This window comes from Poecilia reticulata, chromosome 11 (assembly GCF_904066995.2).
Source record: "Poecilia reticulata chromosome 11, P_reticulata-male-v2, whole genome shotgun sequence".
Taxonomy (NCBI): domain Eukaryota; kingdom Metazoa; phylum Chordata; class Actinopteri; order Cyprinodontiformes; family Poeciliidae; genus Poecilia; species Poecilia reticulata.
Window position 1 is genome coordinate 11845600 of NC_088840.1, and position 27349 is coordinate 11872948.

The following is a 27349-nucleotide window of genomic DNA, read 5'->3' on the forward strand; positions in this document are numbered from 1 at the left end:
ACTCTTCCTAGCTAAGATCAATGGATCGGGAGAGGCTCTTGATCGTCCAACCCGATCCCACAGTGTCAACATGTTGACTGCTCCACTATTCTGTGCTGAAGGTTTGAAATGCAATTTCCCTGTGGCAGCGCATCACTTTTGCTACTTTGGAAATCTTGTTTCTGTTCCAGTTCTTCTGTCCCACAGAAACCTCTCTGTGCTTCAGAAGAGGAAATGCCTTTTATGGTATGGTGCTGTTGAAGGTCTGTTAGTCAGCAAAAAAAGATCTCATGAATTGATTATTGTGGCAGTCTTGAGATAAATCTAGAAGGAGGTGCAAACCACAAATAAAATCAAAATGCAATGGTTTGCTCATAAATTAAATGTGCTCAAACTTAGAATTGCACAAAGTAAATGGCGATGTGGAAAGAAAATCTATTCAAAACAAAGTAGCTCAATGCTCAGTGTGACTGGATGCGTAAACACCTTTTTTTTAAGTATTGTTCTAGATTATCAACTGGATTTGGGTCTGAACTACTGGCTCATTCTGACACATGAATATGCTTTGCTCTATTCTAAATCATTCCACTCTGACTGGATGATAGAGAGTGAACTGTTTCCTCAGCCTCAAGTGTTTTGCTGTGTTTAACAGATTTTCTTGCAGAATTTCTCTGAATATTGCTCCCTCTGTCTTCCCCTGAATTCTGATGAGTCAGAATTCCTGCTGAAGAAAAGCATGATGCTGCCACCACCACGCTTATCTGTGGGAGTGGTGTTCAGAGCCATATGAAAATTTCAGTTTTGGTCTCACCTGACCGGATCTCCTTCTTCCACATGTTTGATTCTTAATAAACTACAAACAGGACTTATTGTGGCTAGATTTTACAAGCAAAAGAGTGATACTTCTCCTGTTCACAGATTTTCCCACCTGAGCTGTACATCTCTGCAGCTCCTCTAGAGTTATTATGGATCCTTTGGCAGCTTCTCACATTAACCCTTAGACTGAGTGCATGTCCTCACCTCAGATGTTTCATACTTTAAGTATTTTCAGAAGATGAAATGGAAAAAAAAGGTAATCTCTACATACCATTTACTAATTTGGCAAAGGACAGTCAATTGTGCTGCATTTTATTTAGGGGTGTAAGAGTGAGTGGCATCACATTTTTTTTATTGGTAAACAAAAATCACATATTTCTATTCCACTTCACAACACAACTCTGTGTTCATCTATAAATGACAAAATCTTCAGAAAATGCATGAAACCTTGTGAATGAAGTGACTGAATTTCATCCACTTTATGAACTTCATTCATAAAGTCTGGCATTTATGAATACTTTGTGAGGCTCTGTAAGTGGGGGTATAAGCCAGGGGTCATCAAATCCAGGCATCGAGGGCTGGTGTTATTGTGATGCAAGTTTTAGATGTGTCCCATGTCCAACATGCCTGAATTAAATGCCTGAATTACCCCCTCAGTTTGAGGTCAAGTGAGGTCAACCTTTGACAAATAGAAATACTTGAATATAAACATGTTTGTGATAACTTTTCAAAATTTGCTCAACTTTATGCTCTCTTTTTTCACAAATAGAAGAGTCAAATGTTTGCCAACTGACTGCTTGACTAAAAAACAAGAAAGGGGCAATAACAAGATTTTGCTGTAAACTCGTTAAAACTTTAGTGACACTTATCTTCCTTTCTAATATGGTGCTGTTTCACCGTCGTCTAAAGCGTCATCCTGAAACCAGCTCACACGCCTCCCTTTTCCGTTTGCCCAACCCCCCCGCGCCATCGAAAAGTAATCCCCGCCCTTCTCCCTCGCTCTCACCCCAACATGACTACAAGAATCAACGCTCCGGAGCACCATGGGAGTTGTAGTTCCCTCCTCGCTAGCACGTTTGAGAAGGCGAGGCTTCAGCAAAATACAACTCCCATCTCGACCTTCGCACGCCGAGCCCCGTCGACCAATCTGAATATGTGGGAGGAGCGCGTCCGCCCACAAAAGCCACAGCTATCTCCCCGTTATCGAACCCAATTGTGCACGAATTAAAGAGAATAGGCTGAAAATACAAACGCAGGTGGCGGCTCGTTTCAGGTACGCGGCGGACTGCGACGAGACGTCCGCGCGTCGTGTGTCGTCGGGGGAAGAAGCGGCGGGTGACAAGAGGCAGGAGCAGCGAGGAGGGTGTTGTCCTGGTGCTTAAATGGAAGTGGGTGGGCCTCCACGGTCACACACCGCCAACTTCTCTGTGGCCATCGTTCTGACAAGCACAAATTAGCTCGTTTATGGACTGCCTGATCGGCGAGAGCGACAGAAGACGGGGGCTGCGAGGAGTCCGAAGGTGCAAAGACGGTCACGGCGCGTGCTGTTGTTCCCCTTATTTTCGGGGGGCTGCTTGATTGTGCCTCCGCTTGGCACCGCCCTTCCTGGCTGGTGGGTGGTTTCGTCAAACGGGCTGATCCGCGACGGCCCAGAGCCGAACATATAGGCCGTCCTCCGCCTCTGTACCCGGCCGGCCTTCTACCGTGAACTACACCCTCTCCCTCTCGGTATATTAATGCGTTATGAGTGGTAGGTACCCTCCCCCCTCTCCGTCTCCACCCCTCTCTCATTCTCTCTCTCCGTCTGACAGTTAGAAGGCTCCATGCCCCCTTTGATATTGATGATGAGGTTACTGCTTTCTCTTTAGTCTTTATTGATCACCCATGTTTAACTATATCTGCTTTCCGCTCTCATTTTATTCACAGTCAACACTATCTTTGTTACTGCCTGCTTTTGCTCTGTGACTTTATCCTGGAGGTGGTCATAAAGGGAAAACAGAACATGCTCTGAAATAATACTTTCTTTTCCACAGACTCGAAGAAGGAATCATCTGGAACAGAAGGAGGGAAAGCATCTAAACGGGGCAAAAGTACAGGATCGCAGGTAAAATGAAAACAGGATACTTTGTTTTAGTTAATTAGTTTTCTCTTTTTTTTTTTTTGCATTGCCTGTAGGCCAAAAATGTTCTCACTCCTTCTCAGCCAGTCAGCCAGACACCTCTGGGGGCGTTTCTCTGGTGATTTCCACTTCCTGCTTCTGTGCAACCCTGCTAAGAGCCAACCCAAAAAGCCTCATGAATAAGCCTGTATGACTGTCACACTCCAGCAGATCTGCTTTTGAATTTGTCTATTTGAATTATAGTCAAATTCAGTTCCACTCATAGTTTTATCTTAAAAACCTGCATTTTTTTTTTACTGTTTGGCTCTCTAATTTCTATTTTTAGCAAACCTGTAGAGGCTGCATACACATCCTACAGCCAGTACTGTCATGCACAGCCTTTATGCTTATGTTGTAAACTGTAAATAATCTAAGGCTTTTTCCTTCTTTTTGTTAAGAGGTGTGTGACATTGAACATTTGCCCACAACCTAGTTTTTTTTGTGTTTTGTTTTTTTTTTTTGAAAAAGGGAGGAGAGAGAAGGCAGCATTTTTTTCCAGTGTTCTGAGAAAAGAGAAATGTGGTTCTCACATGCCCACCCACTCGCTTCCTGTAATACCGCCCACTTCCACTGACAGCTCTCTGTCTCTTTGCTTTCTTTATGTCTTTTTTTTGTCAAACACATTTCCTCCATTCCTCATTATTCTGTTAATCTTTCCTCTCTTGTCCCAATTGTTTAATTGGGTAGCTGCTCGTAGTGGTGATTTTGCACTCCTTACCTTTTTGCATGACGTGCGACAGTTTTTTGCAACAGTATTCATTCCCTTTGAACTTTTTCACCGTTTGTCATGATGAAATCACAAACATTATCGCATTTTATTTGGTTTTTATGTGACAAACCAGCACAAACTAGTCCATAATTGTGAAAGGGAAGAACATTATTTTAAAAAATAGCTCAGTGAGATTGGATGGAGAGTGTTTGCAATTTAGGTCTGGACTTTGACTGGGTCGTTCTAGCACTTGATCTAAATAATTATGGTGTAGCTGTAGCTGCGTGCTTGGCGGTTTTTGTCCTGCTAGTGAACCACTGTGTCCATCTCCTGTCTTTTGCAGCTTCTAAAATGTTTTCTTCCAGGATTGCCTTGCATTCAACTCCCACCATTTCTCAGTAAATTCCAAACAATCTCTCTTTTCCTACAATAGAAAAGCATTCCCACTGCATAATGCTTCCACCGCCATGTATCAGCATGTTGTTAGTTTTCCAAAGTTTGAACGGGCCTCTCGGCTGCTTCTCGGATTAACGCTCTCCATGCTTTGAGCCTCTCCATGTCTTTACCCCCAACATGTCTGCTGTGTTTTCTGGTCTTCATCCACTGAAGAACACAAAGTCTTAAAGTATATTTCATCTAGTTTCCAGTGCAAATATCTTGGTGCACTTGACAAAAATTACTTACAACTAACTTTTCAGCACAATATAGGAGCTTGTTTTAAATAAATAATTCCTTTATAGAAAAAGTATGCCAGCGGAACTAGCACTTTTTTTTGTCTTATTTCAAGTGTACTGAGATATTTGCTTTTTGCTCACTAATGTTGAAACTAGACCAAAACTACTTTACGACTTTGTGTTTTTGCAGTGTGGTACTTTTTGTTTACTAATGTTCTCTAACAAACCACTGAGGCCTCCATAGACAGGCTTTTAAATAATAAACTAGGAAACTTTGGTGACTAATTATGCGAATTCCAGAGGCAACAGAGGTTTTATTTAGGGGTTAGACAATAAACGGGATCATTTTTGAGCTTTTGCTTTTAAGTTGCGCCATCATCATTTGTTTGTGTCTTTAACAAGATCTCGCTTTTTCATTACTTCCAGGATTCCTCTCAGCCGTCTCCGCTGGCTCTGCTAGCAGCCACCTGCAGTAAGATCGGAGGGCAGGGGGGAGCAGAGGTGGCCCAGGCCCAAGCAGGTGCCCAGCAGATCCAAGTGCAGGCCGGTCAGATCCAGCTCCAGGCGGGCCAGCTTCAGGGTCAGATCGTGTTGGATGCAGCCGGGGGCCAGGCCCTGGTGCCCCAGCAGCTAGAACTGGTCCCTGCTCAGTTCACCGGGAACGGCTGGCAGATCATTACGGCAGCGCCAGCGATGGCCAAGGAGAACACCAGTCAGCCTGTTGCTGTGACGGTGGCCAGCACTCTGGCCAATGACAGCTCACCTGGAGGACGCAAGGTAAAGGTTATTGGGGGAATAGTGGCTTTGGCGAACGTGATATTATGCTTCTGCGCCAACATGCATTACAACTCGTCTCCTCTTTGGCAGTTGAAAACGACAAGTGGCACCAACAGTGTCCCAGCCAATCAGCAGCAGCAGCAATTCCAGATCATCCAGGTTCAGAACCTGCCCAATGCTGGAGGCGGCGTCCAGTATCAGGTCATCCCTCACCTGCAGACTGCCGATGGACAGCAGATCCACATCAACCCGCAGCCGGCTACCATCGGGGCCCTGCCTGAGCAGGTGCAGCTCATCCAGACCCCAAACTCAGGCCACGCCCAGGCCATTCTCCAACCAGCCAACCAGCAGGCTATTCTACCAAGCACAGCCAATCAGACGGTCCCATTGCAGATCCGTCCCGCACAGACTTTTCCCATCCAGCTGCAGACTCTGCAGGGCTCCCAGACTCCCATTATGACGACTGTACCCATAAACCTCGGCGGCATGACTCTGGCCCTGCCGGTAATCAACAACGTGGCGGGGAGCGGGGCGGTGCAGCTCATCCAATCGGCAGATGGCACCTTCTCCGTGGCTAACGGCAACCAACTGGTAACGACGGCGGTGCCTGGAGGAGTTCCCGCAGCACCCGGCGCCGGGTCGACGCCAACGGCAGCCGAAGGGGATGGCGCGTCGGACGGCGCTCAGGGGGTCGCGGCCGCACCTGACTGCGCCCCCGATAACTGCCAGGTACAGAGCGGCGAGGCAGACTCCCAGAGCCAGAACCAGGCCAATGGGCTCCAGAACCAGTTGGACGCTCCGGGAACCATCCAGCAGGTGATCGTGGGCCAGGTGGGACACCAGCTGGTGCAGCAGATCCAGCTGCAGCCCCCTGCTCAGAGTCAGGGTCAGACGCAGAACCAGCAGCAACCACAACACATTCAGACCCTCCAGCTGGCACCTGGACAAACCCTGCAGCCCATCCAAGCCTTCCAGAACCCGGCGCAGGTTCTTATCCGCGCTCCCACCCTGTCCTCCTCTGGGCAGATCACCTGGCAGACCCTCCAGCTGCCCGGCGGGGTCTCCTTGCAGGGCGGCCTGGGAGCGGCGGTGCCACAGCAGCTGACCCTGGCTCCGGTGGCCGGCGGGACGGCAGTAGGGAGCGGGGGACTGGTGTCCCTGAGTGGAACCCCCCTGACGCTGAGCGCGGCCCAGATCAACCCAGGTTCGGGCGTCCAGACGGTCAGCATCGCTGGACTTGGCACTGCAGGGGTTCAGGTGCAGGGTGTTCCTCTCACCATCACCGGTCTACAGGGTAAGATGTTATGTATAATTCTCACATATTTACAATTGAAAGCTGCAGTATTTAAGCTCGTTTGTTTCAGCCAATTTGCATTTGATGTAACTAAAACCATTTCAGATCTAGTTCTGCTTCCTCTGTTTTCTGTCCACAACAATTTGCTTGTATTAAAAAAAAACTACGCAATGTTTCAATCTCTCATAGGTCAACCACAGAGTCAGGACGCGGTTAAAGTTCAGCCTTCTCCCGTGACGGTCACTGTCGGCAGCGTGGCCTCGGGCTCGTCGGTGAGTCCAGACCAGCTCGGCTCCGTTCAGAGTTCTTCGGACCAGGAGGGGCCACCCAGCAAGAGGCTACGACGCGTCGCCTGTTCCTGTCCAAACTGCAGGGATGGAGAGGGAAGGTACAGATTAGAGCAATGCACCACAACACGCAGCAGCGGGTCGGACTTTATTGTTTTTTTTACTTTTAATTAAAAGACAGAAATATGACAGAGTGAAGGCCGAATGATGCAGAAGACAGAAAATGAAGTGAATGCTGTCTTTCTGAACTTTTCACGTCAACACTTGTGACTCACAGATTGAACACGCTAACATATAATTTGAGTTATTCTGTAGGAAGTTTTTGTTTAGTTTTTATCTGTGAGGACAAAGGTTATTAACGAAATTATTTGATCCACAAAATTAATGCTGGAACACATCATCATGCCGTGAGGACATGACAAACCAGAAAGTGGGTCAGATTTTGATTGGAAGATTGATGGAGCTAAACATAAGGGGGAAAAAAACAAAACTTTAATGGCACCAAAAGAGTTTTGACTAAACAACCAGGTATGATTTGAATGAAATGTGTTAGAAGGGTCCAGTCAAAGTCCAGACTCACAATAAATACAATTTGGAAAATTTGTGGAAAGAATCGCTGTTCACAGATCGTCCAGTCTGTCTTAAGCTTGCACGATTATGTTGTAATTATATCAAAAAATGCTAATTTGTGAACATTTTTTCTTTCTTAAAAGAGACGACACATATTAATACATCACCAAAATATACCAATTTGAGTTTTTTAGACATTTCTTTCCTCTTTGCAACTATGCTACCACATAAATGCTAGGTACTATAAACATATTCTAACAACTCCTGGAAAAAACTGAAATTTCCTTTAAAGGTCTTGCTGTTCCACTACAGTTAAACTGAATTCCCACCTCTCGTGTTTCTAGGAACAGCGGAGACCCGACCAAGAAAAAGCAGCACATCTGCCACATGGAGGGCTGCGGGAAGGTGTACGGCAAGACGTCTCACCTTAGGGCCCACCTGCGCTGGCACACCGGCGAGAGGCCGTTTGTCTGTAACTGGATCTTCTGTGGGAAGAGGTTCACCCGTAGCGACGAGCTGCAGAGACACCGGAGAACACACACAGGTAGGCCAAACACGGTCTGAAAAGGAAGCGCTTAGGTCCGGTTGCATTTGTAACGCTGAAGCCATTTCCTTTTGGAAAGCTAAAATCTAAAAGAGGTGGTAAATGTTTGGCAGAATAAACAGCAACATCTAAAAGAAAAACAAAAAATTCCTTCAAGGATGCTGGTTAGGAGCTGTGATTGAATCTAATTTCCTTTCGTCTGCTGTGCTAAAGGAGAGAAGCGTTTCGAGTGTCCTGAATGCTCCAAGCGCTTCATGCGCAGCGACCACCTATCAAAGCACATCAAGACTCACCAGAACAAGAAGGGCGGCGCCGCCGTCGCCATAATCACCACCGACGACATGGAGGAGGACCCCCCCGAAGGTCTGGCAGAATCCCCGCAGATAGTCGCCGTGGGAACCCTCACGCGGGACTCCGAACCCGCTACGCCCACCACCTCCAACCACCTGGAGGAAGAAGAGGAGGAAGAGTTTGAATAGACAAATCGAAGGAAGACTTCCTGATATATATATATATTTTTTGTCGTTGTTGTTGATTTTTGGAGGCGTTTGCAGGGACTTTTGCATAATTTTAAAATTGTTTTCTTATAAAAAGAAGGAACTTAAAAGAGGATCATGTAATGGTCGTGAAGCGGACGAAAAAGAAAATATAAACAATACAATCTGAAGAAAACTAACATATAATGAGATATTAGTTTGGCTTTTATGTAATAATCTATAACATTTCCATGTGCATTGAGGGGACAGAATGTAAGCAAGATGAGCACAAGACAGGGGGACCTGAGGAAAGTAAAACCATCCAACAGTGAGAGGCATTTTCCTAACAAGAATCCAACTCTATGCACAAAGATGTGTTCCTGTTTCATACCTGTCTGACAGTGCTGAGGTCAATCATGGTACAGGGCAGTTGCAGAGCGGCAACAGCGCAGGGGCAGTCTGGGACACTGTGTGTGTATGTCTGTGTGGATAAGCGTGATCCGAGCAGATGGGGCTGTGTCTGTGTGTGTGTGTGTGTGTGTGTTTGCGTTCCCGTTCTGCTCTAAAGATGATCTACCTATGGTGAGTTTTATTCAAGGTTCAGGTTCAGTCCTCAGATCAGATTCAGGTGTTGATTTGTTTGATTAGTCAACAAATTATTCTTAAAAGAGGAAATTCTAAAAGAGAAGAAGAGTAGTGGGGCTGGAAAAAAAAGCACATATAAAAAAAAAAAAAGATTTATAAATAATGCATTCCTTATTGAAGCGCAGTGGCCATTAGAATACAAATAAAAGGTTTCTATAGAGAGAGAGAGAGAGAAAAAAAAAACAATCTAGCTTTCTACAACTTTGTGTAGGGAAAGCAATACTATAACGACAATCCTTGTGAAACCATGTTTACATTGTCAGGGCAAGTTTTCGTTGTTGATGCGATGAGCCGGTTTGTTTGGAGAATCAGAGAAAGAAAGTGCTGCCGTTTGAGCAAACCCGAGAGCTCGCAGTCGTCGGAGGACCGGCTTCGGCACCAGGGCTGCATCATCGGTTTTCACACAGCCCGGCTGCCCGACGACGGTTTCGTTTTCTCAGGCGGCAGCACCGTCGCCGACGCTACTTGGTGCTTCTTGTGCTTTGGTGAACCACAGCGCAAGCAGCTGAAGTAGCTAAGAGCTGCAGTTGAGTTAAGCTCTTTAGCTATGTGGATGTAATACTTTTTTTTGTTGATGTTGCTCTGTGTTAGTTCAGTGCGTACCTTCTTTGAATAAAAAAAAAAACATTATTTTGAAGAATTAGAATTTTTTTTAAAGCCCCTCTTCAGGTGTGCGGACACAGGACCCCATCGTGTATGGCTAATTTATTATTTATCCTTTAATTTGTAATATTTGCCTTTTGCTGGACTTGTATTTGTGTGCGTTGGTTCTAAGGTTGTGTACAGCATGTTTCAGTTCTTGCCGTAGTGCTGCTTTTCTCTTCTTCGGTCTGCTCTTCAATTAATTTTTATTTTTTTCTTTGCGCCATAATGTGTTTTTGGAAAAAATTAAATAAAGAAGATAAGCAAAAAAATAATAATTGTCTAAAGCTAAAAAGATTGATACCAAACAAATTTAGATGTTTTTAAAAATCTTTTTTGTGTGACAACTAACTTTTCTTTTCTATTTTGTAGTGACATCTCATTTGTAAAATCTTTTTCTAAAGATGTTTGTTCGTCTCCATGACATTTGATAATGGGTTTTTGCCAGGTTAGCCTTAAAGGCTCCAGTTTATTGATATTTTTAAAACTGGTTTGTACAAATGTGTTATGTCAGCAAAAAAAAAAAAAAAAAAAAGACTGAAAAAGAGATAACTTGAAGCAGAAAACATGCTTTGCCTGCTTAACACTTGACAATAAAGTGAGTCTTACATTTCTTCAGATGCTTGTGTGTCTGTATAAACAAAGGTTGGGAAGCCTGTTTGGGTTTTTTTAATCACTCTGTGTGTTGCAAACATTTATCTTAAATTATACTGGGTAAATATACACTGAAAGTTTTGAAAGGTGTCAAACTTGAGGCCTGGGGGCCAGATTCAGCCCACCAAAACCTTTTGTGTGGCCATGTAGAGTCCCCATGGACACTTAAATGGAACCTTTAAGATAAGTTGCTTGCTGGACTTTTTTTTTATAAATCAATCAAAGCTGTTTTTATCTATATGCTGTCAAATTACATCAAAGTGGAAAATGTCCAGTATTATTTAATTTTATTGAGTCATCAAATGCAGGCAGCTTTGTATTAAAATATATCAGTAGTTTTGTCAGTACCATCTGCCCCAACCATTCCTTTGACGATGTTTGTGATCTTGACATGGCCCAAAATGAAAAAGAGTGTGACACTAATGGACCAGAACATTTGTTCCCCTACTTATTAAAATTCCTGGGGCATAATTAAGTTTTGCTTTCATTTTCAATCTTCCATAAAGGCCAGATGTAGAGACATGGATCTGTGCTGCTCCTCCAAGGTTACCATCAGCCTGTTGACAGCCAGTGGGTAACTTTGGCTCAGCTGCTCTGATTTTTGCTCCCCTGTTAGATAAGTTTGGAGTTTTGCAAGACTTTTTTTTCCCCAGTATTTTCCCAAAGCTTGAGCTGTTGTATTACTCAACCCCGGTTTAAACTTTTACACATTATCCCTAACTCGTGCAACATGTTCCTCGGTCTTCGTGACGTTTGTTCACTAATGTCCTCCGACAAACATCTGAGGTATTCTTGGCACAGAAAAATTAATTTGATATTAAATTGCGCACGTCAGTTAAAAATCTTACAGGTATAAAAGTAATGGGGTCTGAATGCAAGTGTTGGTCAAATAAGAAATTCATTCTCCAATTTGGTGCTAACTTACTCATACTTCTGGTAGATTTTCTAATAGGACAGGCATATTTCAAAAGATAAAGTAAGATATAAAAAATGTTTCAAATTAAAAAAGTAATTATGTCTGGGCCATGCCAAAACCTTAATAATACCTTCTGTCACAATAAACTACATAAATAATGAATAATGCTGGGGTTTGTATAACACCAAGAAAAAAATATAAAGCCAGCACTTTTCACAAACTTTATTAAGATGTAGAAAATAAACCAGTGAGAATGGTATAAAGTGTTGCAAAGCTATTTGAATCAAAGCTTCAGTTTTTGCTATAAAAAGGCACACTACAATATTTAGGTAAAAGAAAAAAAAATAAAGTTTAGAAAAAAATTATACAATTTAAAGATCTGACATAAACAACAAAAACATCCCTGCAACACAAACACAAACCAGGATATACATATTAAAAACAAAAAAACAATAGTATGTAACTCATTAAGGTGACATAAAAAAAATAAAAATCCCAACAATGTTGGATAAAAGGTCAGGAATGTGTTGGAAATTAAAATGTGCATTAAATTGTTTTTACAGTACTTTGCAGCACCAGAAGACGTTTGGTTTTCTGGATTTCACTGCAGCTCCTTCTGGATACTGAAACAGAAAGAAAACAAACAAAAAACATGAATTTCAACTGTGTGAACATTTCTTACTAAAACTAACAAAACTTAGCATTTTTAATTAGCTTATTTTCCCCCAATGTTACAGCTCTACCGCCAAACAGCAGGTATTGCTCCGAATAACAATTAAGAGTTAATATGAATAATCCGTATCATTTTAAGAAACGCCATAATATTACTTACATTAAACTGACTTAATCTTGTGCACTTATCTCTGAGGATTCAAACGCATGAATGATCTCTAATAGACTGCCCTCTTTATGTGCTTAAAACACACCAACAAAACAGGTTTGTTCTTAGTTCAGTTTTCTTCCATCATAGCCGTTTTTGGTTCGATTCTGCCCCTTTCACATTCAACCGCACGGTGAAAAAGAGGGAGCTCACCTCTCCAAATACTCGTGGACGTTGTCGTGGCCATTATAGCGCGCCAGGGCCACCAGGGTCCCCGTGGCACAGCGGCCCTCCTTTTTACGACACAGACTGCAGTTACACATTTCCCGGCAGATGGGACACGACCACGTCTGACAGAAATAGAAAAAGGAAGTAGGGGACAGTTAGTCTCGACTTGCTCTCTAGACTCTGTAGTACTGGAACTAGAGTTGTTTCATTCAGCCAAAACGTTTCTGGAGGACAATATATGCACAACAAATAAGGTGTGCACTGGGTGGTTTATTAGGGAACATCCATTATAGATTTAAATTTAATTTCTTATTTATAAAAGTCTTTAAAAATATATTTTTTTCTCTTTTTAATTGTCATTTCGTTTTAGGAAAAAGCATCTGCTACGTGTGTAAACACTGACCGGGTCGAGCAGAACGGTGCGCACGTCCTCTCCGTAGCGATTCTTCAGGCACGGTCCGCAGAACTGACCTTTGGCCCCTACGCAGTAACCGCTACGGCACACTGTCTTGGTGTCCAGAGTCTTCTGTCTGCACTGGTGGCATGAGCTTCCCTGAAAGGGCGTGAAGAAAGCGACTCAGGCGCTCTGCCGACATCACGGAACAAATGGAGGCCAAAGATGAAGGACGTGTAGCCACTCACATTGTCTTTGTCCCAGATCTTGTCTTTGCTGCGGTACGCCACGTTTTCCAGGTCCTCGTCCGTGATCTCGTCGACCGACTTCACCAGGAACTGGCTCTTCCTGGACCTGGGGCTTCTTTTGTTTTTCTTTCTCCTGTCAATATGGTCCTCATCCACCTGACCAGTGGGGAACAGATCACAGGCCTCAAGCAAGGTTATGCGAAAACCTTTCCTTCTTTTTCAATGATTCAAAATGGTTGGGATTTTGAACATCGGAACGCATCGTTTAATAGATTGCTTTTAATAGGAAACTAAAACTAAACACTAGATGCAAAGTGCATTCATTTGAAACCTACCGCAAGAATAAAGTCTAACAAGAACATGCTGCTAATATCCTGCAGTATTCTTTTCAACCTTTCGTTAAAGCGCACCTCCATCAGTCTCCAGATGTCCAGAGTCCGTGGTTTTCTGATGCGATCTGGCTCAGGTTTTTCCTCCACCCCGAAGTTCTCCGGAGGACGAGCCTTACGCGACGGGTTCCTCCTCTCTGACCCTACGTCTGACTTAAACTTACGCTTCTGCGGCGACACCTTCTGCGATATCCTCTTCCTCTTCTGCAGAAAAGCAGAGCAGTTTTTGTTTTGCTTCCTCTGGTTCGCCGATGATTTATTTTTTTCTTAAATGAGGACATGGTGAGACCCTCAGGTCTATGCTGCCACGTTGGTCATTTTAATTGCACATTGCGACACCTGCGTTCCCCACACATACACCAATGAGTTTACTGATTATCACAACTCATTTCAGAAAATTTCACTAGTAATTTAATATGTATTAGCAAGTAAGTCTCAATTCTTTCCACCCAAGTCTCAAGTCGAGTCAAAGTCCTAGATTTAAAAGGGGTCGTATTATGAATTTTCCAGGCATTTGCAGCCATTTTACAGCAAAATCAAGTAACTGTTACCTTCAGTTATTATAAAAATGCTGTAAATGTCTTAAGAGAAATTTGATCTCACAATTTAACAACTTGAAGAGTCTCTTTAAGAAACTCTTTGCGACACTCTGCCTTCAGCACATCGTCACAACAATGCCTCTCCATGCGGTTAACCTTTCATAGGCGCTTCAAGGATTTCTCAAACACATATAAAAGAATCATGGTGAGGGAAATCAGTGTACTCGGAACCTGTAAGAAAATAAAGACGTTTCCAAGCATTTTTCGAAGGCCTCCATTCATTTTGACCCGTTTGTGTTAGTTGTTTGTGCAAAATGCTCACCTGAGGCGTGTCCAGCGGAGTCAGGTCAGCCAGGGAGGTCAGACCAGCAAACAGCTTTGCGAGCTGAAAAGAAAAAAAGAAAAAAGAAAAATAAATAAATCACAGACGAATGAATCAAGGATGTGTAAAAAGTTAACAACTAGAAAAAAATGCAAACATATTCTTACACCAAGACATTACCATGGCTTTGTTTTCCTGTATGTTGCGATCTCGTTTTATCAGACTTTGGCACAGGGGCTCCTTCTTCTTCTTCACCACCTGCTCCTCCTCCTCCCTGCTGACCTTCCTCGGCCTTCCTCTCCCTCTCCGAGGTGGATCACTCCCTCCGGCTGGCTTAGTTACATTTATCTTATTCTGTTTTTTTGGGGGGGCAGGAGGTCCTTTCTTACCTGGAAACCTAGAGAGCAATTTTTTTTATTTCAGCTGAGCGTGTCGCCACCCTCTGCATTTTCTTTCTAGTTCTGTCCCAATCATTTAGTGATCTACAAATCATCACCTAAGGGCAACTAACAGACTCCTCCTCTTTGGCTCAGGTGGCTCCTCGCCGTCCGAGTAGAAGCCTGTGTCTTTGTCACTTTCCTCTTCCGAGTCAACAACCTAAGGAAAAACCAAAAGGGAAAAAAATAATAATCAGGGCGTAAAGGATGAACTTTCATTTTGTGGTCAAAAGCTTTTATTAAGAATATCCTACTTTGGTCTTTTTCTGCTTTTGGAAGCATCCTCTGTCCTCTTCTGCCTCATCCTCGCTGAATCCTTCAAACTCCTCCTCGCTGTCTGATTGGCTGAACAGATGAGCCAGCTCAGCAGTTATATACTGGGATTTGAAAGTTGGAGCCTGTTGGCAGACACACCCAGCACGAAAATAAATTGTTGTGTTTCCACGGAAGGGCAAGAAAAAAAGAAAGTACACAGCAGGTATTTATTTGTTCATTTCAAATGATAGACAAGAGAACTGAACTTTTATAGAACAATATTTAGGCTCTCAACCTCAGGATTATTGAACTATACACCAGAGGGAGACAAAGTCCATCTGTTGGCGTGATTTGACACCAAATTAACTGTGTGCAGCTGTAAAAGGGAGAAGAATTTGCGCAGGGATCAATAGAGCTGGGGCTGGCCGTCACAGAACAAAACTTATCTTTTGGACTTTGAACGAGCAACACCAGAGAAATCCTTATCGCTGCAGGGCAAGCCGCAGTTTGGCAGGACAAGCAAGAGCAGTGACGAGACGAAGTGAAAAAGGAAAAGACACTCAACCCTATATCTCATTCCCACCAGCTTTACTTCCCCATAGTAAGAACCCCCATATACAAAGGTTTCTTGCCATATAAATGGGTCATAAATCACCAATTCCTCCACTTCAGAATTCTTTAAGCTTTTCCGTTTTACTCTAAACAGTACCTCCACACACCAGCAACCACAAAGACCAGTGTTTTCATAATTTATGGCTTATTGTAAGGCCCTGCTAGGTTCAGTCAGGCAGTATTACATACACACTGCTATGTTTGTAATTAATGAAGACATAGAAGTAAACTTTTTTATAAGATAGTGCAACATTGAATTTGTACATCATTCTTACATGTTTTTGTTTGCATCCTGTCTGTACTGTCGGACATTAAAGATGCTAGCTGGACCTTACTGCAAAATGAAAGACTTTTTAGATGTAGATGACCACCTATAGGATAACATACTTCTTGTAAGCAAACAAAAAAGTAAGCACTAATGTACAACTGTTTCTGATGACATTACATAGGGCACAAGCACAACAACCTTTTTTTTTTTTTGAGTAGACACATTTGCATTTGTTTTCCCCTCTTTATTCAAATCTTTTCAATAAACTTCATCCTTAAAGAGCGGTTAGTTGTGTTCTGCATAGCTTTCGGAAAACATTTAAGCTATATCTGACAACACACAGTAGCATTTTCTTAAGAGTAAGAGGATTGGCTGTAATAAAGAGATTTAACCATCAAAGATTTTCAGCAATTATTTAGAACCAAGTCTGGGTGATGTGGTTCATTGAGTCCTAAAAACATTTCCTTGCAAAACCACCAAAGATAATAAATGATCATCTGGTGGACACACTTATAATGGATCCAGCATGCTGCAGTGCAGCCCATTCCATCACTATCTCTCCACTCAATATCAGCAGGAAGAAAATCACTCACACAGATGAGTTGTTTACAAATCCCTAGTGCCTCTTGTGGCGTCATCAATAAAAGCAGCAGGATAACAAGATGTTTTGTTTGAGCTCACAGGGGAGAAATATAATATTTTGTGGTATGCTGCTGCATTAATATGCATGCAGCATCATCCAATTGTAATTTTACTGCAACTGTAGATCTCAGAGAGAGAGGAAAAATGCAGTTCCTTTAAATGCATGTTTGAAGTTCGAATAAAACCTTTAAACACTAAACATAAACACCTTCATTTAGATTTGCAAAATACTTTCTGGACGTTTATCTAAAGTGTAGTTTAAAACAAACCATAATATCACTTGTTAACAGAGGTTAAAACAAGTACTAGCTTATTTACAACCACGATATCCAGGGCTGTTCGTGGAGGTGTGGTTCGAAAAAATATATATATATAACGGCTTACATTTCGGTAAAGAAAAGAAAAACCCAATAACATGGCGGTTCGGGTACTTACATCTGACTTGAGGGTCATTTTGGGGGTTATTCCTTTAGTTTAAAGTTTTCTGGAGAGAAAGTTTAAGCTCATGAAACGAAATCAATGAAAAAAGGTGGATTTAAAACCGACCCGCTCAAGAGTGTTGCAGAAAATGGGGCTCGTGACGTCGACGTGCGCACACGTAAAGTGTACTTTTTTTTTGCACAGAAACGTAACTAACTTGCCAGCATATTTACAATTTCACAAATAAGTAAAAATATTATTAAAACTCAAATACATGCATAGATTCTCCAAGTCTAAAGATGAAGTCAGTCCACGGATTCCCCTCCTAAACTCGGAATGGTTCGGTCCGGCTTCGCGCGGAAACAGCACGTGGGGGTGGCCAGGATCCTCGGCCTAAACAGCTCCAGTGTCTTTCACTTCTTTTCTTTATGATGTAAATATGACCACGAAGGCAACATTCTGCAAATGCCTTTTCTATTTCTGTTTCTTAAGCCCTGCTTCTAGATATCTGAATGTTGAAACAACGTCAAGTCTCTATTTCTATCGCACATTTGAAGCAAGTGAAGGAAAGTACTACACAAAGCATTAACAGCAATTCTTTTATTAAAAATAGACTAAAAACAGAATAAAACTTAGTGATGTATTTAAATGCATCTGATCTACAGCTCATTACATGAAAGTTGTTTCATAAAAAGACAGACTGTGAGGCTCTAACATGCAAAAGCAGATTATTTCACCAGAAACTAATTTTAAGGAATTTCACCTCCTCTTTTAAACCTGTATCTAGGATACAGGTTTAAAATAGATATTAAAACTTTGGGAAAAGTTCAGGGAATTAAAGAAGCAGTGGCACCATCAGTGTCATGATCCTTGGGATTTTTTGGGTTTAATTTTGTTTTGTACTTTATGTAATGCATCATTTAAAGTCTTAGTCTTGGTAACTAAATGCATTCTTTAAGAATCATCCAGCAAACCATTTGGAATAAGTGATGACAAATGGAGAGAAAGGTGTGTCCTTGCTTTGCAAAGTTACAGACGACTAATCAGAGGGATTGATATAAATGTGATCAGCCTCTGATGACATCAATGTGCAATAATAAAATATACTCAAGGGTCTCGTTTTCATTGTTTCAGGCAGTAGTTTGATCTCTGCACAAAGACAACTTGTGTAAATCAATCACATGGTCATGGTATCTAGGGCATGTCTGGACTGATGCTGTTGGTATGCAGACTGCTCCAATTTTCTCGCTGAGGAAGAACACTTCTCCTTTTGAGACCCCTGCTACTGTCTTAATTTGAGAATATGTTTTCTTTTGGGCACCATATTCTATCATATCTATCGCTTTTTATGTAAGTGGATCTGAATTTTTGTCACTTTTGGTTTTGTATGACTAGCTATTTCTGATAAGTCAAGCCATTTTTTAATATAGCACTATTTAAAAACAATAATTGTTTCACAGAAATACGTTCCGTCCTTCTGAGCGTCAGACAGTCCGATCCGTTGACTCCCTGAGTGGGATCAAAGTTTCTGATCAGCAGTTTGACAAAGTTCTCTTCTTCCACACTGTGGATGGACACCAGGTTGGCTCCTTGGGTCACACAGTGCTGCTCTGCATCAGCCCAGGTCATCAAGGTAGCGACGTACTTGTAGCAGCGTCCATTGAAGATGAACCAGAACGGGGGACAGCCGCCCCGCCGTAGTGTCATCTCCTGTCTGTCTGAAGGAACCACAGCAGCCAGAGAGAGACCAAACAAGAGGAACAGCAAAATCATCTTGGAGTCTGATGTTCTTGATTCTGAGAGATTTCTATGGATTGCTGGAGTTTTTCTGCAGCGACAGAGGCTGAAGAGAGTTCTGGAGAGACAGGAGTTCACCTGTTCTCTTTTATATCCGTCAGAAAGGGCATCTATCATGTTCCTGTTAATGGGCTACTTTAATGTTTGTTTTGATTTTCCATAAAAACTATCCTTTAAAAGAAACTCTTTATCAGATTCCTTTCCATGGAAGTATTATCACAGTTGTGCACACAAACATCTTTTCAAAAACCAGATGCAGATGGAGTTTGCATCAGATTATGCATCAGATCTCAGTTCGCTTGTCTTCAGACTCCATTACAGCAAAAGAAGAAAAGGTGAAAAGGAAAAGAAAAAAAAAAAAAACGATATAAAATTTTTGGGAGCACCAGATAATGATCCTGCTCTCCTTTAAAACTTTGTAAGCAAAATCTGACTGTAACACAAACGTGTTGTGCTGATCATAAACTAATAAGTTCTAGATTGTATACAACACTGCATTAATTGTCTTTAATTCAAAAGTAAAAGAAAAAAAAGAACAAATTACTTCAGTCTTGTACTTAAATAATAAAGTTCTATCACACTTTGTAAAAAAAAAACATCTTATGACAGTGGTTCATGAAGCTAACACACCATAATTCGCCCTAACACTGTTTTACTGAATGTTCTTGCTGCCCTCTAGTGGCTTGGAAACAGCACTAAATCAAATTTAAGTTTACGGCTTAACAAAATCTTGACATTGCTCAAACAAGGAAAGAAAACACATACATTTTGACAATGTAATTCATAAATATTTTCGTCAAAAAGTTCTTTGAACATGACAACCGCATGGACAAAATATGTAGGACTTGATAATAACCAAAATATGTTTGTGTAACTCACATTCAGGAGTTTTTAACTGTCACAAGTCCACAACTCAGGGACATTGTCTGCAGGTTTTGTGCACATCGTCCACATCTAAACTGAGCAATAAGCAATTGGTCAGCATAACATATTACTCTACAAGAAGAGAACCATGACTTTGAAATTGATTGTTGCAGTTGATAGAGACCAAGACTACTGTAGAATTCCCCCTTTAAAACTGTAGCTCAACTACTAAGTAATGTAAGTTGAGCTACATTTGAACAAGGGTCAGAAATCAGGAAAATGCTTCTTCTCTGTGCTTGTACAGTTTTTTTCACCAATCCTGGTGTTTAGAGCCCACTATCCTTAATGTTTTAGACGTTCCTCTGCCCCTGAATCAAATGACTGCATCAACTCAGTGCTACAGAAGCCCATTTATCACCCATTTATTCAAATCAGGTGTGTGGAGTCCTAAACCATGCAGAATAGTGGATCCTGAGGACAAACATGGAAAACAACTGTTACAGGAGATTGAGACTTGTAGACAGCGTTGCTGTCTTTCAATTCATGGATTCATTTACTGTATTTGCTATGAAAAAACTGAATATGTGTTAAACATATTCATTTGACAGACTTTAATGGATTTATTTTTTGAAGCAAAGCTCATTGTGATAGTCTGGTTGACTACTATAAAAGACAGGGGTACTGTTGCAGTCATACTGTTACTTATTTAGACAAGTAAAAAATTAAAGGCTAACATACATCTCCAGAATATGTTTTGTTTTCTATACCTCAAGGGGGTTTTTGGATGTAGGGGTGCATCTTGGCTTCATCTTGAAAGCTAAAATGGAAGCATGAATATGTGGATTTTCACTTAAGGTCAGATGCAGGCTGGGGTTGAAATCCAGCTCAAGAACTTGGCTTGAGGAGACTTTTTTACCAACAGCACAACAGACAAAAGTGGAACGTTTTGTCTGTTTTGTTTGATTTTAAAACAAAGGTTTTAAAATCAAAATAATGTTTTACTCAACAATCAAAATGACTTGCTTGTGTATGTATTTAATGACAAAATTAAAAATAAAACTCAACAAAAGCTTAATAAACAAACAGTTTATGAAAATCAAACGAACAAAAAACAACCTCCAATCCAAGATCCAGTCTTAATTAAATTCAATTCAATTCAAAAATACTTTATTAATTAATAGATGTTGCTGTAACGCATTAATTCTTCAAAGAGTTATTGTTCATGGTGATGGCTGTTGGCAGGAAAGATCTCTTGTAGCAGTATTACAGTAAATCTGAAGAAGCCTCTGACTGAAGATGCTCTGCCTTCCCAAGATAGTAACACAAAGAGGATGGTCAGGGTTGACCAACATTTTCTTGATCCTATGAAGAATCCTTCTTTGCATCATCATCTCCAGAAGTTGCACACTTGTCCACAGAACAGAACCAGCCTTCTTTATCAGGCTGCTGAGCCTTTTTAAGCCCCTGGTTCTGATGGTGGTGCCCCAACAAATGATGGCAGAAGAGATGACACTCTGAACAACAGACTTATAGCAGATCTGCAGCGTTTTGGTGCAAACATTGAAGGATGTTAGCTTCCTCAAGAAGCATAGTCTGCTCTGTCCCTTCTTTTTGACGGCTTCACTGTTGCGTTTCCAGTCCAGTCCATTGTTCAAATGAACACCATGGTTAAATTAATAGGTTAACAGTCCTTAGGAAAGATGTAATGCCAACCTAATCCTGCACACTTCACTTGTACCCTGGACTTCTTTTGTGATATTTATTTTCTTTTCATTTCTAAGCAACTCTTATTTAGAAAATTAAACCTTGAAATTATACTCTGAGAAAAAAATTCACCCTGAGAAATATAAAATATTTTTAATATCACACTAGAACATTTAAAGTCACAGAGTGAAATGAGACAGCTTTTCTGTGGCTAAGAGCAAATTATACGAGACGCACAAACAAAAGTTTTTATATGTGAGCACACATGATCATTCCAGTAATAGTCCGGAGGAATATTGGTGTGACCACAGTGTTCTTGTCCATTGTTACCATTGTTAGGCTCACCATGACCCCAAAGGGAGAATTCATTATTGGACCCGTCGGACCACATCCACGCCCCTTCCTTATGAACATCAGCGAGTCCAATCCAGGTGAATTCGCGAGTAGGATCAAAGTTCTTGATCAGGTTATTCACAAAATTGTGTTCCTCCAGACTGTGGATGGACACTAAGTTTCCTCCCTCTGATAAACAGTGGAGCTCTGCATCAGCCCAGGTCATCCGTGAGGCAACATACTTGTAGCAGCGGCCATTGAAGCTGTACCAGAACATGGGACAGCCGCCACGCACCAGTTCTATTTCCTCTCTGTCAGAAGGAGGTACAGCAGCCAGACCCAAAGCAAACAGGAAAACGAGCGGCAACATGTTGTAGTACTGAAGAGTCTTAGTCTGGGAGGTTTTATATAATCTTATCTGCAGTCATCAATGCTTGAGAAGATTCTGGAGAGGCAGATTACAGACTGCTTGCTTTTATATCCGTCTGAATGGGCGTCTGTGCTACTGATCAAATGTGATTGGTTAATAAATAGATGACTCCATGGTACAGCACCTGGATTGCATGCCTGACTGCAGTTAACCTAGAAAATATCTTTGTACTGGAGACAACAAGTTTGACAACAAAGACAGTTGTGGGGAACTGGAAAAGGTTTGAAACACTAAGATGTAAAACAATTTGCAGTTTATGCTAATGACTGGATTAATAACTTTTAGATAGACAGACTTCTTGTTAACTTTTGACCAAAGTATAATATCTTGTGCTGCTTTTGCTGTCTTCATTGAGAGATTGTCTCATTAATTAGGTATGCACCCATTTTGCTATGACAATCACCTGTTTTCCAAAAATGTTAAAGACATGTCTACAGTTTGTCCTTTGTGTTACAGCTCATTACTTTTGTCTGCAATGCAGTACAAAACCATCAGTGTGTTTCTGTAATAAACTTGCACATTTAATTGCAAAGCTAAATGTCCTTCTCCCGTTTTAACTTGTTCAGTCCACTATTACAACTACGATATATCTTCTTGTGTGTATCAGCAATGGTGCTGGAAATTATGTTTGAAGTATTGATTCGAGACGGTGACACAGTCAGAAAAACACAGTGAGTTGCACACAGAGTTTTAACATAGGTTCTTTGAAAGAAAAATAAGACAGTGGAAGTCAGGGTCAAACAGTTAATGACCTATTTTAATGACTGATATTCTGTTTGTGCCATTGCTGATGTTTTACAAGACAGCTTCTGCTGATACACCATCAGGTTATATCCATGTGGGCAATTAGATTAAACATCATATAACATTTGTTTTGTATTATCTATTTAGTGCTGAGGAGTAATTCAGGGGTTAGTACTGTTACGCTGAAGTGAGAAGGTTCCGGGTTCAGATCGCACCTGGGGTAACATAATATCTTTAAACAACATTTCAAAAGATACTTGGCATGAAATAGGAACTCAGTTTTCATCATTTAGGCAAAGACACAACAAACTGGAAATGGTTTACTATGGAAGAGAGGAGTCGTCCAAAAGACTATGAGTGCAAGAGGAAAAGCACTTGAAGTTCACTTTCTCAGTTATTCTTGGGAAAACATTAAGGCCAAGATTGTTCATCAACAAGAATTTTATGTGAGGAGGAATCATTCATTCATGTCCTAGCCTTAATTATAAGGTGAAGTTTTATCTTTTTATTCTACTTAAATATATATCTTAGCAATGTAACTGTGCTATTACTAGTGTATCTAATCTTGCTAAAAGCTAGGGCAGATTAAACATATCTTATCAAGTGGAACTAAATGTGTGTCAGTGACCGACCTACTTTAATTTCCTTTTTCTGTTCCAGTAAATGCTCACGTTTAAGTTTAATCTATAATTATATGTAATTAGATCTAAAAGCAGTTTTAATCATCATAAATGTGCTGACATCAACCAAAGTCCAACCTGCTGATTACACCTTGCAAGATAACAGCTTGAATGTTTTGATCAGGACTCCTATCAAGCTGTATGTGGAAAGACAAGGGCACAGCATCCAACAGCTGCATAGTATTGCTGCAGCATTGTACACATGTGGTAACTTACAACAAACTGACGTGTTCTGGTCCTGACCAGTGGGTCTGTCATCTGTTCAAATCTGCAATCTTCCACAGCACCGTTCAATTGTATGTAAATAATAACTAGTGTTGGGAAATACCTAAAACAAACCTGATTTCATTTCATTTCCTTGTGCAGCTCCCATAAATGCTAAATAAAGTTTTATCTGTGCTGTGCCATGCAGTCCTGCTTTTATCACCATAAATAAAAACATAACTGGATCTCTGAGCAACATAAGAACTGGAATGTTTTGATCTGGACTCAGGCAAAGACAGTTTTTGTGTTGGTGTAAGCAATCTTCCTTTCGTCAGAGGTATTGCTTCTTTGTATGTAAACTATTTAAATGAGGAAAGAAAAAAATCTAGGCACAATTTTTGCAATAAGAATGTGTGAAGATTTGAATTTTTGGCCATTGTATTTGAAATATGAACTTGATTTTTTTATTTTTTTTACCCTGTTGTATTTTTCTTACACATTTGCATAATCACTTGTCGAACCATTATTTTATTTTATTTTTTCAGACCCTGTGGCAAATGCATAGTCTTAAAAACTCAATTAACTTTTCTCCAACTGAAGGTAGACTCAGGCTTACAACATCTCATTGTGAAATTATCCATCTCTTAAGCTAATGGTAAAACACCAAAATGAGAGAAACATTAGTTTGGGTTGTATATTGTATAAATTGTATAAAATGTTAGCAAGAAGTAATTTTACATGTGATCATTCTTGATTCCCCCCTCATACTGTATCATATCTAATACATTGTTATATTATTCCTAATATTTCCACAAAGAACCGCACAGAGAAATCATTTTAAGTTGGATGTTAAGAGTTTATCACAAAGATGTATTTTATGTTGATGGTTATATAAGTGTATATACAGTGTATACAATAGAAGAAAATATCACATTTCCACATATATGCCTTTCCATTGGGTTTTGTTGAAAAAAAAATAGGTTGAATTTAAACTGAAAATTAATCAAGAAATGCAAAACAGTTAACTTTTTTTTTCTTTTAATTTTTTTGTTGCTAGGGGTTAGCTGTACGAATTGTGCAGACAAAAGCAAATTTATTTGAGCACACACTATCGTTCCAAAAAAAATTGCTTCCATAGTTTGTGTGTCCACAGTTTTCAATTCCACGAGCATTGTCAGGCTGTCCAGAATTCCAGCGGGAAAATCTATATTTAGACCCATCAGACCAAATCCACCCTCCTTCCTTATGCATATCAGTGAGTCCAATCCAGGTTCGTGACCGAGTTGGATCAAAGTTCTTGATCAGCAAATTGACAAAATTGTGTTCATTCAGACTGTGGATGGAAACCAGGTTGGCTCTCTCTCGCACACAGTGGAGCTCTGCTTCTCCCCAGGTCACTCTTGATCCGAAGTACTTGTAGCAGCGACCCTCGAAGCTGAACCAGAACACGGGACAGCCGCCACGCATCAGCTTCAGTTCCTGTCCATCTGAAGGAGGCTCAGAAGCCAGAGCCAGACCAAACAGGAAGAGGAACCACATCATCTTGGAGCTCGATGCCTCTGATAAGGAGGGATCTGAAGATCTTGATGGAGTTTTTCTGATGGATGTAGAAGAGAATCCTGGAGAGGCAAACGGCAGGCTGCTTCCTTTTATAGCACCAAGAAAGGGCGTCTGCAGTGTTGGAGTGTAATGATTGATCAATACATCAGTTAATATTTATAGGAAAATAACAATAAAAGTTGTACACAGCATCATAGCCCTTTGAACATCTTCTTAAAATTAAGTTTAACATGTTCAGATTTATATATTATATATTCCAGGGTAACATTTTAACAGGATAATCTCAAAAGACAAAGTTTTTTTTAAATTAAAATAATCTCAAAATCGAAATATTATACATTAAGCAATTAATGTAAGCACTTTGTATTGCCTTGTTGCTGAAAATGTGCTAAATAAATAAAATTACCTTTACCTTTAACCTTTAAATAAGAAAACTCCAAGTAGGAGCTTTTTTAATTTATCAGGTTGCAATGATTCAATGCATTAGATCCAGTTTAAATAGTTGACATGGTGACTTTAGTTTGGAAAATTGTGGTTAAATTTTCCTCCTAACTATTGCTCAGTAAAAAACATAAAAATGTATTATCATGATTCTGTAAGAAACAAAATAATCAGTAACATTAATTCTGTTTGATTTCTTCTTAAAAAATGAGTCAAGGAACAAGTGCAGGTGTGCCAGACAGTTATTGTTCTCTTAATTTCCTTGTTCTGTTCCTGTAAATGTTGATTTACAAGGAAACTTTATCTATCATTGTTCCACTCAGGATGCAAAAGTTCAGTGATAAGGTTGAGTAATATATTTTATACTCTTTAAAATAAACAATAACACTTCCTATATGATCCTGAAAAATAAGATGCCAATACCTAGAAACCAACAAAGAAGTCATGTATTAAGGTTTTTGCATCCAGAGCCAGGCACTGATAATTAAAATTCCACATAAACACATAGCAGAAATTCAAACTTTAATTCCCTCAATTTCTGGAAATTCAGTTTCTCATTTTATTTTTTTATTCTATCCAGCTGTTTATTTATTACATTGTAAATCAAAGTCCAACCCTTGATCCTAGAAAATTAAACTGTCCAAATAGTCTAATTATTTTTGAATCCTCATATTGAATAATGCCCTAATTATAATGTTTGCAACCAAAAATCATCAAACAACATCATCAAATGGCGATGCTATCATTGAACTCTGCTGCTCACCTCAAGACCTTCAAGAGGACTTGAGCAAAGTTGCATGTAGATGTTGCATCATCTGTGCTTTGACATCTGATGTTAAATCATTCAAACAATAGTTCTTAAACTAACGGCAGTTCACGCAGAGGATGAACCTCGATGCACTTAGAAAAGAAGACACAACATGCAGCTCAGTTTCTGTAAGAGAAACCAAGAAGTATTTTTGAGATCTAATAATGGTCAACAAAGACCTGAGTGACGTTGACCCACCCATCTTCTTCAAATCAGACAAAATAGATGTCAAACATTGTGCTATGTTTGTGCAGCAAGATGATCAAGGATGTGAGAGACTCATATTTCAAGAAAAGAGTGATTGATGAAGGCTTGCATAAATGTAATAACCAGTGGACAGAGCATTCTTGCAAAAAAGATTTTTGATCTTAACCCCCCCCCCAAAAAAAAATCATCCAGAAAAACCTTTAATGATTTTATGCATAAAGCTCTTACAAAAAGCATATACAATTAGAGCATCTGAAGTCATAGAGTGGAATGAGACTATTTTTTTTATGTTTCTAAGGGCAAACTGTTTGAGGCCCACAAGCAAGAGCTTTTTTTATGTGAGCATGAATGACAATTTCTGATTGGAATGTGAAATCGTTTATAACAGGATGTTGAGGAAATACACTTAAAGGCTGTCGTGAATGATTGTTAGGATAAGTCCAAGGACAAGATTACACATTAATCAATCCAATAGAACATTTTTGTTGTTGTGTTTTCCATGTGGTCACCGGTTTATTACAGCACTAAAAAATATATGTTTGGTTGCTGTTTAATAGAAACCAGGTCAGTGGAGTTGAAAAATAGGACAACTGACAAACACAATAGATACAATCTTAGATTATCTACTTTATTGTTTGAAGGATTAGGAGGTGAGTAATCAAAACCAATAATCCTTATGTTATTTAAGTTTATTCTTTTTTTATTGTCACAGTATATGATGTATTCCTGCAATATTCTAAAGAAGTCTATCTACCAATTCTACATTTCATGACATTTCTAGATTGATTTTGGCTTAATATTTTTGATCTTCCAGACAGTTAAATAGATTAATCACATTCGCTTTTCTATTGAAAAAAACTTA

General features: G+C 40.3%; 2 protein-coding genes and 2 pseudogenes across 2 annotated transcripts; 1 reads left to right on the forward strand and 3 right to left on the reverse strand.

The window, feature by feature from the left end:
- The first annotated feature begins 1926 nt into the window (after positions 1–1926).
- Positions 1927–10189, forward strand: sp4 (sp4 transcription factor). Its single transcript, XM_008421766.3, has 7 exons — positions 1927–2545; positions 2829–2899; positions 4763–5113; positions 5204–6407; positions 6597–6795; positions 7609–7808; positions 8022–10189. Exons 1-7 carry the CDS (start codon positions 2539–2541, stop codon positions 8285–8287), a joined length of 2298 nt encoding a protein of 765 aa, XP_008419988.1. The 5' UTR covers positions 1927–2538; the 3' UTR covers positions 8288–10189.
- Positions 10190–11348: 1159 nt separating this feature from the next.
- Positions 11349–16886, reverse strand: cdca7b (cell division cycle associated 7b). Its single transcript, XM_008421767.3, has 10 exons — positions 16731–16886; positions 14773–14916; positions 14578–14678; positions 14262–14478; positions 14082–14144; positions 13242–13424; positions 12832–12987; positions 12593–12742; positions 12175–12311; positions 11349–11764 (listed from the first exon to the last, which is right to left on the reverse strand). The coding sequence occupies exons 1-10, from the start codon at positions 16746–16748 to the stop codon at positions 11743–11745; spliced, it is 1191 nt and encodes a 396-aa protein (XP_008419989.2). The 5' UTR covers positions 16749–16886; the 3' UTR covers positions 11349–11742.
- A 4367-nt stretch (positions 16887–21253) lies between these two features.
- Positions 21254–21961, reverse strand: LOC103472513 (galactose-specific lectin nattectin pseudogene; annotated as a pseudogene).
- Positions 21962–24024: 2063 nt separating this feature from the next.
- Positions 24025–25214, reverse strand: LOC103472268 (galactose-specific lectin nattectin pseudogene; annotated as a pseudogene).
- Positions 25215–27349: the final 2135 nt, after the last annotated feature.